Here is a 13,937-nt window from a genome sequence, read left to right on the forward strand (position 1 = left end):
CTACAGTGGCTTTCCAGTTAAACATTTACCTGATTAAGCTGGTGGGGGATTAACTGGGGGAAAAAAAAGAAGCAAGCCTTTTTCTTAGACGGTATTGAAAATTCAAAACATTTTCACTTCCCTGAGCTTGTCATCTGATCCTACCTGAACTGCAGCAGCTGTGCACCAGCTGGTGTTCAGTTTGCAGGATTGTGATATCAGGAGCCCTAGGTTTTTTCCTCAAGGTGCCGCTGAGCATATGTCGAGCAAAAAAAGAGTGAGGGGTCATTGTGAAAGGATGGTGGAGGCGAATAACAGACGTAGCTTTTCATGAACTGTTCACCTGGTAACTCCTCCAGAAAGACACCCAACACTGGCAGCTGTAAACTGCGCATCTAACAGTGTCTAATAAAGTTTTGAGAAAGACGGTTTCAGTTAGGCTGTGGTGAAACTGTCAGTGTTTTTGGCACATTATGAGCTATAAATACTGAAGGTTTAACAGGTGATACTTTGCATGAGGTCCTTGGGGTTAATAATGAAAGTTGTGCTGCTGGTGCTGTGGGAGAAATATCGAGCATCAGGAAGATAGAGGGCACTAAGGGGAATACAGAAGCTGTCTAAAGGTTGTGTACCTCCAAATTTAAAGGCTTTAAAATGCACACTTTTATAAAAAAAATAATTGGTCGAACAGCAAAGTCACAGTCTGGTGAAAGAGATGAGTCAAACCATCCAAACTGAGAATCTCATTTCCTCCAAAAGCCACTTCTTCTTAGCCTTCAGTGCGTCATTACTTGATGAAACTCAGCAGTCGTTTTCGTTTCTGCACTAGCTTCGAACACTAATGCTGTATTATCTGTTGAGGTATTAGGGTGTCACTGTGATGCACCAGAAATGGAAACAAACCCAGTCATAACAACAGGTATTTAACTATAGTTTCCCTACATGTAAATCCAGCTTTGCAGGTGTGTTAAACTGCCATTGTCAAATCCTTCTACAGCCATTACTACTCGTACAACGTGTACTCTGCGAGCCTGATTGGAGGACAGATTACGTCAGGCTGCGATGTCATCAGCGTTTGATAAGAATTACAGCGAGAAGTTGGAAAAGAAGAGTCAAAGATGCCTCTGACCTGAATGCAATTTACCAGTAAAAGGGATTGTTCTAACTGGCTTTGATGTTCGAAGACATCGTATAAAATGGAAAATGCCCTAAAGAGCTCTTTTATTAGAGCTTAGCACATTTACACTAGTAGCATGCACAACTAAAATATTAAGAAACCTGCCTTTGTTTGCTCTTAAAGTGTTGCGACACACTGTTGAACAGCTCTGTCAACAGTAAAAGGAAGTGACTACAGGTCAAAGTACAAGCTGCTGCTATGTCGCAATAACAACAAAACAAAGAAATCTCGCAGTCATGAGTCTGAAAGTACTAAAAGTTTTATTATTTTTTTCGATCTACAAATATCCATTGATTACATTTACATTGATTGATTGATTCTTTTTCCCCCTTAAGAATATTTTATTGTATCTGTGGTTTTATTTATATTCTGTTCATTACCTTGTATCTAAACTTAAAACATTTTAAGACCTGTCTCATGGCCTTCTTTGACCTGCTGAGACATTGCAGTTCCTCAGTTTCTTGATCCCTTATCTTGGCACAGATAACACTCAGAAGTTACAGCTTCACACACACACACGTCGCCTATAGCACAGCAGCTGACAATACGATCACGGCACAAGACGGAGACAGTTTAAATGCATCGCCTATGTAATGAAACAAAACAGCTATAAGTGGTGTAAAGTTCTTTTTAACTTAGCCACAAACAGAAAACCCTAATTCCACACTGGTGTAAACATGTTTCAGTCACAATGGCACGCATCACTTTTTTTTGTAAACTAATTACACGTTTTAAAAAACTACAATTTGATTTACTTTTGGACGGAAATGATCGAGAAGGTTTTTCAGTGCAGCTACACGGACAAAGCAAAAGCACTATGACAGTGGTTGAAGGAAACTTTGCTGACATACACATGAGACCAAACAGGACACATGTGGAGAACATGTGTCCGTCTGACTGGGACCCCGGTTGAATGTCTACACTCCGGTTTCCTTCCTCTTTCCTGATCCTTGCGACTTCTGCTCCAGTCTGGTTTTGGAGAGTGTCTGAGGCCTGAGTTTGGGGCCAGAGACAGGTGGACAGTTCTCGTCTGTCTCTGTGTCACAGATGGCGGCTGAGATGGTGGAGGAGCGGCGCTTTGCCCGGATGGGTTCCCCGTGCTGAGCTCTAGCTGGAGCCCCCTGCTGTTGAGTCATCGCGGTGCGCAGACAGTTGAGCCATTGCTGCTTGTGGTAGACGTCACTGACGTGCAGAGTGTGGGACTGGCCGTGGGAGGGGTCCAGAGAGCTCACACGGAAAACGTTCTTTGCTAGAGAGACACACAGGAAGCAAAGAAAACTGTCAGAAAAGATCAAACAGATGTTTTTAAGCTGTATAACTTGAAAAATCATTTATAATGTGTCTACATTTTAAAACAGTTTCTAACCCATGCTTTTAGGATTCTAAACTCGGATCCTGCAAGGAACCAAAATCCCCGACGCCACCCAAAATCCTGTGCATATCCTTTCATGTAGTGTTTATTTTGACTATTCTTTCAACACAGTGGTAAAGGCTAATTGACAGTAAATGTGGAAAAAAAGCTGCTCTTACTGATGAGCCACACTGAGTTATTACCTAACTCAGCCGGTCCACAGAGGGTTTTAGTGAAGGTTAACCCGTTGTTCTGGTTTGGTTTTTACAACTTCACAATTTTGTTTTGTAACTTGACAGAGTTGCTGGTTGAACCAAAGATAAAGTGGAAGTGAAGCCTTGTTCAACTTTTGAATTCTAAGTCCTTCATTATCCCTCCCACTCAGAGCTCGGACATGTTCAGGGGCATCGAGCACTGCTTTGAAAAACACTCCAAAGTCCAGAGAATAGACAGGACTGTGATGATAGCTATTTCCACATTTAAGAATCAAAAAACTACCTTTTTCCCTTTAAACCTTTTGGTCCATAAAGTCAATAAGAAACCTCCCAGAGCACTGGGTGACATCTTATAGTTATTAATATAAAAGAGGGACATCTCGCCAGCAGGAGGAGTAAAACGCAACTCAGCACACCTTTTTCTCCATTAGTGAAGGCCCCTCTGAAGGACCCTCCCATGCGGATCTCTCCATCCAGCAGGTCTTCCAGAGTCAAGTCCCGCACTGGTATTGGCTGCCGATACACTTGGAAGCAGCTCCTGTCATTCCGTGTCACCGGCCGGGTCAGAACCAGCAGCTCAGAGAAGAGGAACACGTGCAGCCTCTGAAACAGCAGATTCATAGAGAATGAAACTCAGGTTTAAATGACAAAAATGGCATGTAGATATAAATTTTCATTGCACATTGATGGTATTAATAAGGAGAGTAACCCTGTTTCTCACCGAGCCACTCTTGTTCCGCAGCTCGCCGTGGCACAACAGCGTCTTGCAGTTATCTATAAGAGGGTCCCGCTGCTTATCATCCAGAAACTCCAGTTTGTCTATATAATACTGGCACTCAGACTCTCCTTTTCTCACGTTGATATCAGACAGAATCTCCTGGATTATAGTGATCTGGATAATAAAAGGAAGATTGTTTATTAAAGCACCAGCAACAGAATAACAAGTGAAACGTGCGATGAACCCAAGGTGTATTGCTTTTAATTAATTCATGATAGGCCATAGAACTTATCAGATTTACTGAACGTAGAAAACCTACAGCTCTCTCCAGACTGGTTACGTCTGGGTGATCAGGCGGAGTGTGTCTGAGGATCTCTCGCAGCAGCAGCGGGTATTTCACCAAGCGTGAACGTGGGATGTCCAGAAAACTCCACAGGTCAAGCTTCCTGCTGAAGGGGGATTCCAGACAGCGCTGCAGGAAGTCCTGGACCCGCTTGTCCTGTTTTTTCTGGTCCAGCAGGGCTTTAGCCGCAAGCTGATTGCTGCAGTAGTTTTTGTAAGCGTTGAGACCAGGCAGCTGAGGAGACACAGCAACATTCGTACATTTTTCACATACTGACAATGCAGAAAGTCCAGAAAATTGACTGCATTTAAAGACTGTGTGTCAGAGTAGATTTAAGTCTTGAAAGTTAGTTTTCATATTATTGCAGGTTTGGCTGTGGCAGTTAATTATGTTTTTTTCAGTCAACATTTTCAGATTTGCAGAAAACAACATCACTACTGCACCACTGTGTGACGTTTATTGCCTCATCATGATCAAAAGTCGGTTTTAGTGACAACTAAAATCCCGAATATGTGCTCAGTGACTTTAACTCTTATATACAGCTAGTAACTATTGACAAAATGGCAACAATAATAAATAAATCTAAGCCATACAGTTTTCCATTACACTTTAATTTGACTTTGGCTGGTTGGAACAAGTATTAAATTGCATTCCGTGTGGAAGTTAAAACTCTGGAAAAGAGAGAAAGAAAGAAAGAGAGAAAGAAAGAAAGAAAGAAAGAAAGAAAGAAAGAAAGAAAGAAAGAAAGAAAGAAAGAAAGAAAGGCCAGAATTTCATTAGCTCTTCCCTCTCTGTTCAAAGTCCTCCCACTGGATGAGCATGTTTCAAACATGCAAAAATCAACATAAATGTCAACATTCACTTGTCTCTCCTGAGTAAAAGTCTTTTGTCCAACCAAATGCGTCACCACATTCTACTTCCACTGCAGACTCTTTTACTTTTTATAATATTTCACCTAATCTGCTGAAAATATCTGTGATTGGTCTAGATTTTCTAATGAGTGACCTAAAAAAAATCAAAAGAGTACAGCTGAATTTTCAGCCAGTGATGCTAAAAATACACCACCCACCCCAGCTTTGATGTAGCGAACCCTGCAGAGACGCTGTATGTAAGGTAAACATCCTCTCAGTGTATTCTTAGCACAGTATGATTGCTATGAATGCATACGTACCCAGTCTATCACTATCTGTCCAATCTGGGCTACTGTTCCGTCAGGGCCAGTTCCCGCCGTCAGCTTCATCATTAAGTCTGCAGGGTTTAAAAAAAAAAAAAAAAAAGCCACACATTAGTAGACATGAACAGGACTTATTTAAGGCAGTTTCAGTTCCAGATGGGTCAGTGACAGCTCACCCTCGTGTAAGGGAATGTACGCATCCAGGTCGCCAAAAATGTGGCCTAGTTCCTCTTCTGTCATGATGGAGAGCTTTAGCATCGGGTCGTGGTATGCCTGGAAGTGAGGAAAGCAGTAGTGTGATCAAACAGGTTGACTAATGCAGAATAAATGATTTCTTACTCTAATTTAACTTTCCAAACCTTTCGTGCAAGTTGAAGATCTTCGATGAGATCCTGCTCTCCCCTGTACAGTTCATAAATTGCCTGGAGAATAAATGGTCACACAAGACACAACAGGAAAAAGCAGGAGAAGTTACTTTCTCTACTCTCTGTCATTTTTAAACTCTGCTCTTGACTTAGGAAAGACCAAACTGGCCGACCTCTTGTCTCTTGATCTCTTTGGTGGAGAACGCGCTCTTCTGATGGACGTCCAGCGTCTCCGACCACAGCGTGCTGTTCCTGCGTTTGGTGGGAGTTGGACCTGAGGCCTTGCTGGTGGTTCTGAGGGACATTCCTGGTGACTTGCTATCGCCACGTAACGACATGGACTGGGGGGAAAAACAAATATTTAACAGTCAAATGCAAATTCTACTCATGTGTAGATCAAGTAACACAACAGCACAGCGTTTACCTGGATGGTCTGGCCAAAGCGCCGCACTGCTCCATTCTTTGAAGGAGATATGAGGTTGACGAGGGATGAAACTTTGGCCAGCGGTCGGACACGCTTGTTGCTGGGTTCCTGTAAACAGAAAAACTTTCTTCACTTCTGCTGGACCAAGTAGTATTGGTTGAATACTGTATTTCAAAGACAAAGCTCTCAATTACACAATGTAAAAATGTACACAAAGAGGGAGTGGGTACAGCTGCAGAAAATTGCAGAAATGAGATAATCTCCTTTTATATCCATTGTTCCATTCATATACAGTTATTATCAAAATTATTCAGCCCCTTTAAGCTGCAAGACCTGCTGTTGATCCAGATACAAATTTTTCGAATACATGTATTGAGGTTTGAGTAAATACTCAAAGTTTAACAATGTGTGGGAGTGATTTTGGAAAATAAAATGCTGAACTTACAAACAGTACCAATGATAAATAAAATTGAATCGAACAAGGTCAGTGGTAAAAATTAACATCTGACCTTTATGACCTCCAACAGATGCTTACAGTATTTGCACTTCTTACATTCTTTATTACAATATTAGTCTTACTATATTATCCTTTGTGCTTTCAAAATGTTGGCCTGACACTCATGCCAATAAAAGCAGAATGAATGATCTCTTTCGGTATTTTAGCTCATCTTTCATGAGCAAAAGTTTTCAACTCACTAATCCTTTGGTTTTCTGTGCTGCCACTGCTGTCTTTGACTCTCCCCAGAGATTTTCAGTGGGATTTCAATCAGAGGACTGAGACTCCCTCTCATGGACGTTCCAGGGACGATTCCTAAACCAAGCTTTGATTCACTTGAAGCTTCAATGATTGCCAAGTTTTAGTTTGTGTACTGAGTGCACCGCGTTCCTTTTTCAAAGAATCCAGGATGGCAGTCACCTGGTCCAGTTTAGCAGCTCCATGGATCCACCTCCAGGATTAACTGCTACGATGGTGTTCTTTTTATAGGGTTAGGCAAATGTATACACTTTTTTTTGTTTGTTTGTTTTTTGCATATTCAAATGTACTTTGATGTGCATGAGTGCAGTACGTGTCCAAGCATGAAGTCCTTGCTATTGTTCTTTTTATAGTCTGTACTGTACATTTGTGGTGCCTTTATGAGATCCATCTGCAAGCCTTTAGCAGAAATACGGGGTTCTCACTGCTCCAGAACGTCTGACTGGAGGAACTTTGCTCTGTCTTGTATGCCCAGGAGGGATTGTTTCTCTACCATGAGTTGTAAACTTGCATACCATGCTGCCAAACATGTCTGTTGGAAGTTCACGTCGCCATGGAATATTTTTTAAACAGTTGCCTTTGAGGTGTAATAATTTAATTTTTTTTTTTTTTAAATCCACATATATCTTATCCATTTGTGTTATTCACCTTACACAACTACCTAATTGGGAATTTATATCTAAAGACACTGTGGCATCATTTTAGAATTCCCAAAAGATTCACACGTTAAACTAGAAAGAGTTAAAAAAAAAAAAAAGACTTATTAATTTTAGCATGACTGTATTACAAAAATTCTCAAAAAAAGATTTTCATTATTAATTTAATTATGTCACTCAACTCATACACATTTGTCATTTATAAAAATTCTAAATAACCAGACAGTATTTGATGCGTAAACCCTTACGTACTCAGAAGGGCTAAATTTCTTGTATTGCAACTGTATGTTATTATCATACACAATGCTTTAAATATTGTATCGGCCTGCTGTTGCTCAATGTTTTTCTGTCAAAAAATCCCTCTGGTCTCATATATTATCACTAACTTATATCAAAGTTCAATATTTTGTACCAGAATGGAACTGTAAGCTGTATAAACCACCATATAATGTACTGAACTGAACCCTAAGCCTGTAACCATTACAGCACCGATTCACTGAGACCATGCCGAGGGACAATGTGGCTCGGATTTTCTTTCGCCATTATTTCCTCAGACGGACTCGGGTTGTGCCAGTCTGAGGGATAGTCGGATTATCCTGAGCTCATAACAAATGAGAGCCCTCGTAGCTGTCTGTGGCGAGAACCTGAGTCATGCAGAGGGATTAAAATTTACTTTGAGGATACGTTCAAGGGTGCTCACTAGACTTGCAGTGTACAGAGAGGAGGCCGTCCTGACTCTCACCTTGAGGTCGAAGCTGGACAAGCTGACTGTGTCATCCTCCTTCTCTTTACGTTTTCTTTTCTGTAGCAACACAACAAAGCACACCAGTTACCTTAAAAAGCCTGATGGACATTCAAACAACAGATCTGCAGCAACATCTTTTATAAAAGTGATGATTACTGGGGCTGTAGTCGTGGTCGTGGTTCTCTCATCTAATCACACTCTGACTGGTCAGACAGTCACCAGTAATATTCTCTGAAGGAGAAAAGTTCTACATCTTTTGTCTTTGCATCAGGAGGAACAAACTACCTGTGAACACTCCTGTGTTTTCACAACTGTGAACTCAGCCAAACAAATAGACTGCTATCTAACTTCTTAAATATTTACTGAACTTTTACTCTGAGCTGGTTCCAATCCAAGTGACAAAGAAGTTACTGGTGCGGCTGTATTTTGATAAAAAGCAAGTTAAAGATTAGAGTGTAAATGTCACAGCTCAATAGAAAACATAGCATTTCATCTAAAAACGGTACGCTAACTTGTTTGTGTTATATTCCTCAACTGTTTTTTTTTTTTTTTAAACTAGGATTATGAGTTGATATAGTTATGATTTCAGAAATCACAAGAATATGGGAAGATGCAACCTAGTTGGCTCAGAGTCTGCTGTTAATGTTTCAGAATAAAATAAGCATTTAAAAAAGTTAACTATCCTGCAAATACAAGATTTTTTAATGTTCATTTTTTAAAATGATGTATTAAAGCTAATAAGGCTAGTTAATCAAACAATAAGGTGCAGATTCCCCCCCTCCAATGACCAATCGACTATTTGAAGAGTATGTACAATTTCAGTTGACCGAGATTTTCTTTCGACTGACTACAGCCCTAACGATCACATCCCAAAACGTGCCCCCAAGTATAACAGATGCAGTGCACGTACAAGTCATATGAGCGGCTCATGGCGGTCCTCACAAAGAGATAATTGTGTGAGGACGTGATCGCTGCAGTCAAACATGGTGTTGTACTGTTTGTAACTTCAACTCACTAGACTGAAGTCCCACGGAGTCCCCGGAGTAAGAAAGGTGAAGGAGCTGCCTCTCTGCAGAGGAGGTCTGCAAGACAGGAGATAAATCATTTTTTCACCAAATCACATTGTGACAGCTTATACACACACATGTAGTCATTTGTTATTACTGCATTCCCATAATCTGTAGATAAACGGACAAATTGTTAGTGAGGAGGCCGTTTTCATGACATTGTTCTTCCAGTCGCTGTTTTGTTTCAAATATGGCTCAGGTTGTGAGGCTGAGGGACGCTAATCTTTAAAACCATATAAGGCGCTGCTCTGTGCTGCTGCAGGAAAAAAAAAAAAAAGAAGAGTCAATTAGGGCAACAAAACAATGAAGCTACAGAGAATGTTTTGACACTCAGAGGGGGCTGTCAAGGCCAAGGCCAGCTGCACACACTGCTGCACAAGGTCATGAGCACAAGTGTTACAGCTAAAGCTGCATTTTTCTGCAACGTCTTAGTGATTGTATGCGATTAGTTGAGGCAAAGTGTTGCAATGGAAACAATTACAAACTAATGTGTGCAAGTCGACATATTTCTGTATTACTCTTGGTGCACCGTAACTCGTGGTCACTAAATTCTGGGAACGCAAAGATGTATTTCAAGTCAAAATAAATATTAAGGTTTGTCATCCATATCTGATTTTGTAGTGTTTTGTACTGCTTTTTTGCAAGTCTGTAAAGACAAATACAGGTGAAGCATATGTTTGACTATGCAGATCTTTCTATCTTAAAGTAAGGACATATTTAGATTAAAGAAAAGATGACCAAACATATGAAGAAATATCAAATATTGCAATTACACAACTCCTCTCATTGATAGTATGAAAGTATACTGAGCTGATGAAGATTCTGAACTGTAAATTAAAATGAAATAAATACAACTATTTTATCCACCTGAGTGGAAAATTGTCTTTAGCTCAAAAGAACATACAAGCAGCAGAAAATGCCAGTAGGCTGATGTAATTTATCACCTTACTACACTAACATACACTATCACTGACTGTACTACAGAGATAATCAGGCAAATAGTTCATCAGATGAACATTTGGATTTTTGAATAATTAGCTACTTTCCTCTTTTCCATGTTGTTGGAAAATAAATATCTTTGTCTATCTTTCTGACAGGTGGTCAAACTAAAACTGGCAATATGAAGACATCGTGAACTATTTTTCACCATTTTATAGTCTAAACTGACTGTTTCTTATTATGGTTTTGATTGCTTATTGCTACCATACGTTGAGCATTGTCCTCTCCCTGCACATCTCTGCAGGTGTTTCTGGCACTGGAGCTGCACAGATCTGATGTGTAACTACAGGTCCCATCAACTGGTTGAGTGTTTATGATCTCTTGTTTATTGTCTGTTTGTCTCTGTTACCTTGTTGTCTTCCCCCTTTATCCTCACCCCAACTGGTCGAGGCAGACGACAGATGATGGAAGTTTCTTCTTGCTAAAAGGGAGTTTAAACTCTCCACTGTCACACATGTGCTTGCTCATGAAGAGTCTTTGGAATCGCTGGGGCCCTAATGTATAATTTTGTAGGGTCTTAGCTGTACTTAATAATCTAACTTAATCAGGTAATTTGTTGGAATTTACAATATTGTAGGGTCCAAACCTTAATACCTAAATTTGTCAGGTAATTCTGTATGCTCCTTAATATCTGAATTACTCAGCAGAATAAATTATATTGTGCAGTCTTAATCTTTATTTTCAAAACAGTCATGTAAATTTGTTTTTTAAAGATTATATTGTAGTGTCTCAACTGTAACATTTAAATTAATATTTAAACCTGCTACAGCAGGTATATTTATAACACCAGTGTTATTTTTGTGAATTGGACAGCACTTTGGCTCAACAGCTGTCATTTACATGTTCTGTGGAAGTAATAGTGACTTGACATGAGCATTTAATTTTTATTTTCGTTGTATTTATTAATATTGACATATTGCATTTTTGCATAGTCTGTAGTTTCTTTATTTCAGCTTTGTCCTAATTGTTGTTATGTTGCCTTCGAAGTATCTGGTTTTGCCCCTGATTTTTAAAAGTGATATAAAAATAACGTAATTATTAAATGATTTGTGTAATATTTACTCACATACAGGTTACTTAATGATCAAAACAGCCCTTAAATTAAGCCCTAATTTATTCTTTCTTCACTCTGAAATTTACTCGGGTAGCATGGCACGTTTTTATTGACAAACAGACGTCTGTACTATATGTATTAGTTTCAGACAACATACAGGTGATTGCATGGCAATTTATGGTCACATCATCTGCAAATATGGATTCCGAGGTGCACCTGAAGGCACCATTTGCCAGTTTGAATAGCAGCCCTGCCCGTCGACTACCCAGGTAACATTATTTCATTATAAAATGCCTGTTATGGTGCATTATATTATAAAAGGGCTGTAAAATAAATAACCATTTGAACATTTCCCCACATGTACGTACTTTTTGGAGTTGTTTCTCCGCAGAGTTTGAGGAGAAGGCTCCGCAGCGCTCATGATACTGGTGGTGGACGTCCTCGATGACATCCTCCGTAGTTTCTGCTTTTTGTTTCCCACCGTAACTGCGCAAACTTCTTCATTTTCTTCCATTTTGCGGGAGGCTTCGTGCTGAACACAGTTATACCGAGATGTAGGTAAAACTAAGCGAACATAAGACAAAGTCCGGCCGTATGAAAACCAACCCGATAGGTACAAAGAAAGCAGCAGATCGATGACAACAGAACACACACTACGGCGGAAGTTTGAATATGGCGGATTCTTGGAAATGGACCAATCAGGAAAGAGCTCAGAGCTCTGCTGCTAGGATACCAGGAGGGGGGGAGGGGCCAGTCAGAGCTTTGAGAGAGGACCTTGAAGAAACTGAATGTTAGTTAGAGGCTTTATAAGAGAGTATGATCCAGTTTATTTATATAGAATACTGCACGTTTTACACCACCTGAGTTGATCAAAGAGCTGCACATATTGTTAGACTTGCAACAATTAAAAATATGTGCAAAAAGGGACAAAACCTGCAAAACCAGTAAATATAAGAACCAGGACAACAACCTGTAAGAGCAATTTTTAAAATAAAACAAGCATAAAATACCAAAATATTCAGAAAATTAAGAGCAACCAAAAGCCACTGAAAGCATGTACATCTTGGTATTTTCCTAAAAATATTAGTGAAGGAAGAATATTTGATTAAAAGAGGAAGGCCGTTTCAAAGCTTTAGAGGCATGATCTCCTTCAATCTCCAGCCTCAATTATGGAAAGTAAAAAAAAGAAAAAAAAGAAATCCCATGTGGAACTAGTGAAATTAACAATAGATATTTTGATCTTTGGGTTACATTTAATAGGACACGCAAGATAAAAATTGATACTGGCCATGGAACTTTAATTTATGACGGACGTGAGTGTACAACAGAGCTGGAAAACTAATCAATGAGTCAATTTGTCAACAGTGAAGTAAATATCAACATATTTGATGAATCAAAATGTATTTATCTAGGGGGGGAAAAAAACAGAATGTTGTTTCTGCTTCTTAAATGAGAGGATTTGCAGAGCTTCTCAGTTTATTTTCATTCTAAATATTAATAGGTTATGGCTGGGTTTTAGACTTTTGTAGTAGCAAACAGGCAAAGTGTTTTAATACCCAAATTATTAATCTGATGAATCAATTAACTAAAAGTATATAAATAAATAGAGCTAACAAAAACAAAAAAAAAAACAATGTGGGTAACTGGAGCCCTTGAGAAGAATTTGAATGAAATTTGCAAAGTGGGATTTAAATGTAATCCGAACTATTAAATTTTTTTTTAGAGTTGCTAAAGTGAAATAAATAAACAGAAAAACTCACAAGCACTGAGTAATACTGACTTGTGGAGGTCAACTGGATGATTTCTGTGGCACACAGTAAAGTATAAAGTATAGCAATTTCCCTGAGGTTTCCACCAAAGGGATCAATAAAGTTCTATTCTATTCTATTCTATTCTATTCTATTCTATTCTATTCTATTCTATTCAATCTTATTCTGTTCTATTCTATTCTATTCTATTCTATTCTATTCTATTCTATTCTATTCTATTCTACACATACTGTATACTCTTTCAATCTATTAACGGACATGCCACCTTCTAATTAAAACAATGCATTATTTTCCAACATTTATTCTATTATTGTATGTCTGACTCCACTCTGGGTTACTTTGCTGTGTTGTATTTGTTCTGATCTAAACCTTTTTCTTCCTTTTGTTTGTTCTATGACGTTTGCAGCTCTATTGAGCGCTAATGAAAACCACCATTAAATTCCTTGTATGCGTCTAAGCACCTGGCAGGAAAGTTTATTCAGGTAATAACTCAGCTGTGATGTGTATTCTGCAAAGTACAGTTCACAGAGTTGGAGGATGACATCTTATTGTCTTATTATTTTTTGCTCTGACTGTCAGCGTAAAGAAAAAAAAGATTCTGACAGAGATTATTAATAATTTCTCATTTGAATACTTGCTTGTTCTCAGACAGGAATTTAATATGAAAATTGTTATTACCATATCAATCTTGGCCCAGCATTGGAGGTGGTGGTGTTTTTCATCTCATGCATATTGCTTTTGATATATGATATTCAGAAACTATTTCCAAATTGGTAAAAGCGATATATGCACAATTTGAAACAATGGATAAAAAACTGTTGTCAACAATTCCCTCCATTTCTGGGGTTTCATCAGAATAACATACCATCTTAAGATGGGACTTCTGTTGTGCAAATAAATAATCCTTTAATATCTATGTAAGAATCAAGATCAGATTTTATAGGCACACTGCTGGCCGATTCGACCCTCCCCTATAGGACAATCTGACCATCAATCATACGGGACATGATGAGATCCTGGAGCCCTGCAGCTCTGTCCTTGATGAGCACATCATCACCTCAGTGTGGCCATCCGTTCCACTTTAATCAACATACCTGTCGCTGTCGTGATCTATGACGCCTGACATCACTGCAGCATAGTGTCTTCA

At 39.1% G+C, this 13,937-nt stretch overlaps 1 protein-coding gene across 1 annotated transcript; it reads right to left on the bottom strand.

Moving 5' to 3' along the window:
* Positions 1 to 1,393: 1,393 nt before the first annotated feature.
* Positions 1,394 to 11,709, bottom strand: LOC103371968 (neuroepithelial cell-transforming gene 1 protein-like). The gene is made up of 12 exons (XM_008301473.1): positions 11,390 to 11,709; positions 8,917 to 8,983; positions 7,899 to 7,958; positions 5,747 to 5,854; positions 5,496 to 5,663; positions 5,317 to 5,379; positions 5,134 to 5,230; positions 4,955 to 5,031; positions 3,760 to 4,017; positions 3,444 to 3,614; positions 3,139 to 3,325; positions 1,394 to 2,405 (listed from the first exon to the last, which is right to left on the bottom strand). The coding sequence occupies exons 1-12, from the start codon at positions 11,533 to 11,535 to the stop codon at positions 2,074 to 2,076; spliced, it is 1,734 nt and encodes a 577-aa protein (XP_008299695.1). The 5' UTR covers positions 11,536 to 11,709; the 3' UTR covers positions 1,394 to 2,073.
* Positions 11,710 to 13,937: the final 2,228 nt, after the last annotated feature.

Source organism: Stegastes partitus, unplaced genomic scaffold (assembly GCF_000690725.1).
Source record: "Stegastes partitus isolate 25-593 unplaced genomic scaffold, Stegastes_partitus-1.0.2 Scaffold1676, whole genome shotgun sequence".
NCBI lineage: Eukaryota > Metazoa > Chordata > Actinopteri > Pomacentridae > Stegastes > Stegastes partitus.

Excerpts from the sequence above, each read along its gene's own strand:
- LOC103371968 (XM_008301473.1), bottom strand. The coding sequence starts at position 11,535 with ATGGAAGAAAATGAAGAAGTTTGCGCAGTTACGGTGGGAAACAAAAAG. Across the intron at positions 3,326-3,443 it reads TGCGGAACAAGAGTGGCTCG|AGGCTGCACGTGTTCCTCTT; the intron begins GTGAGAAACAGG and ends CTGCTGTTTCAG. Across the intron at positions 2,406-3,138 it reads CTTCACTAATGGAGAAAAAG|CAAAGAACGTTTTCCGTGTG; the intron begins GTGTGCTGAGTT and ends GTGTCTCTCTAG.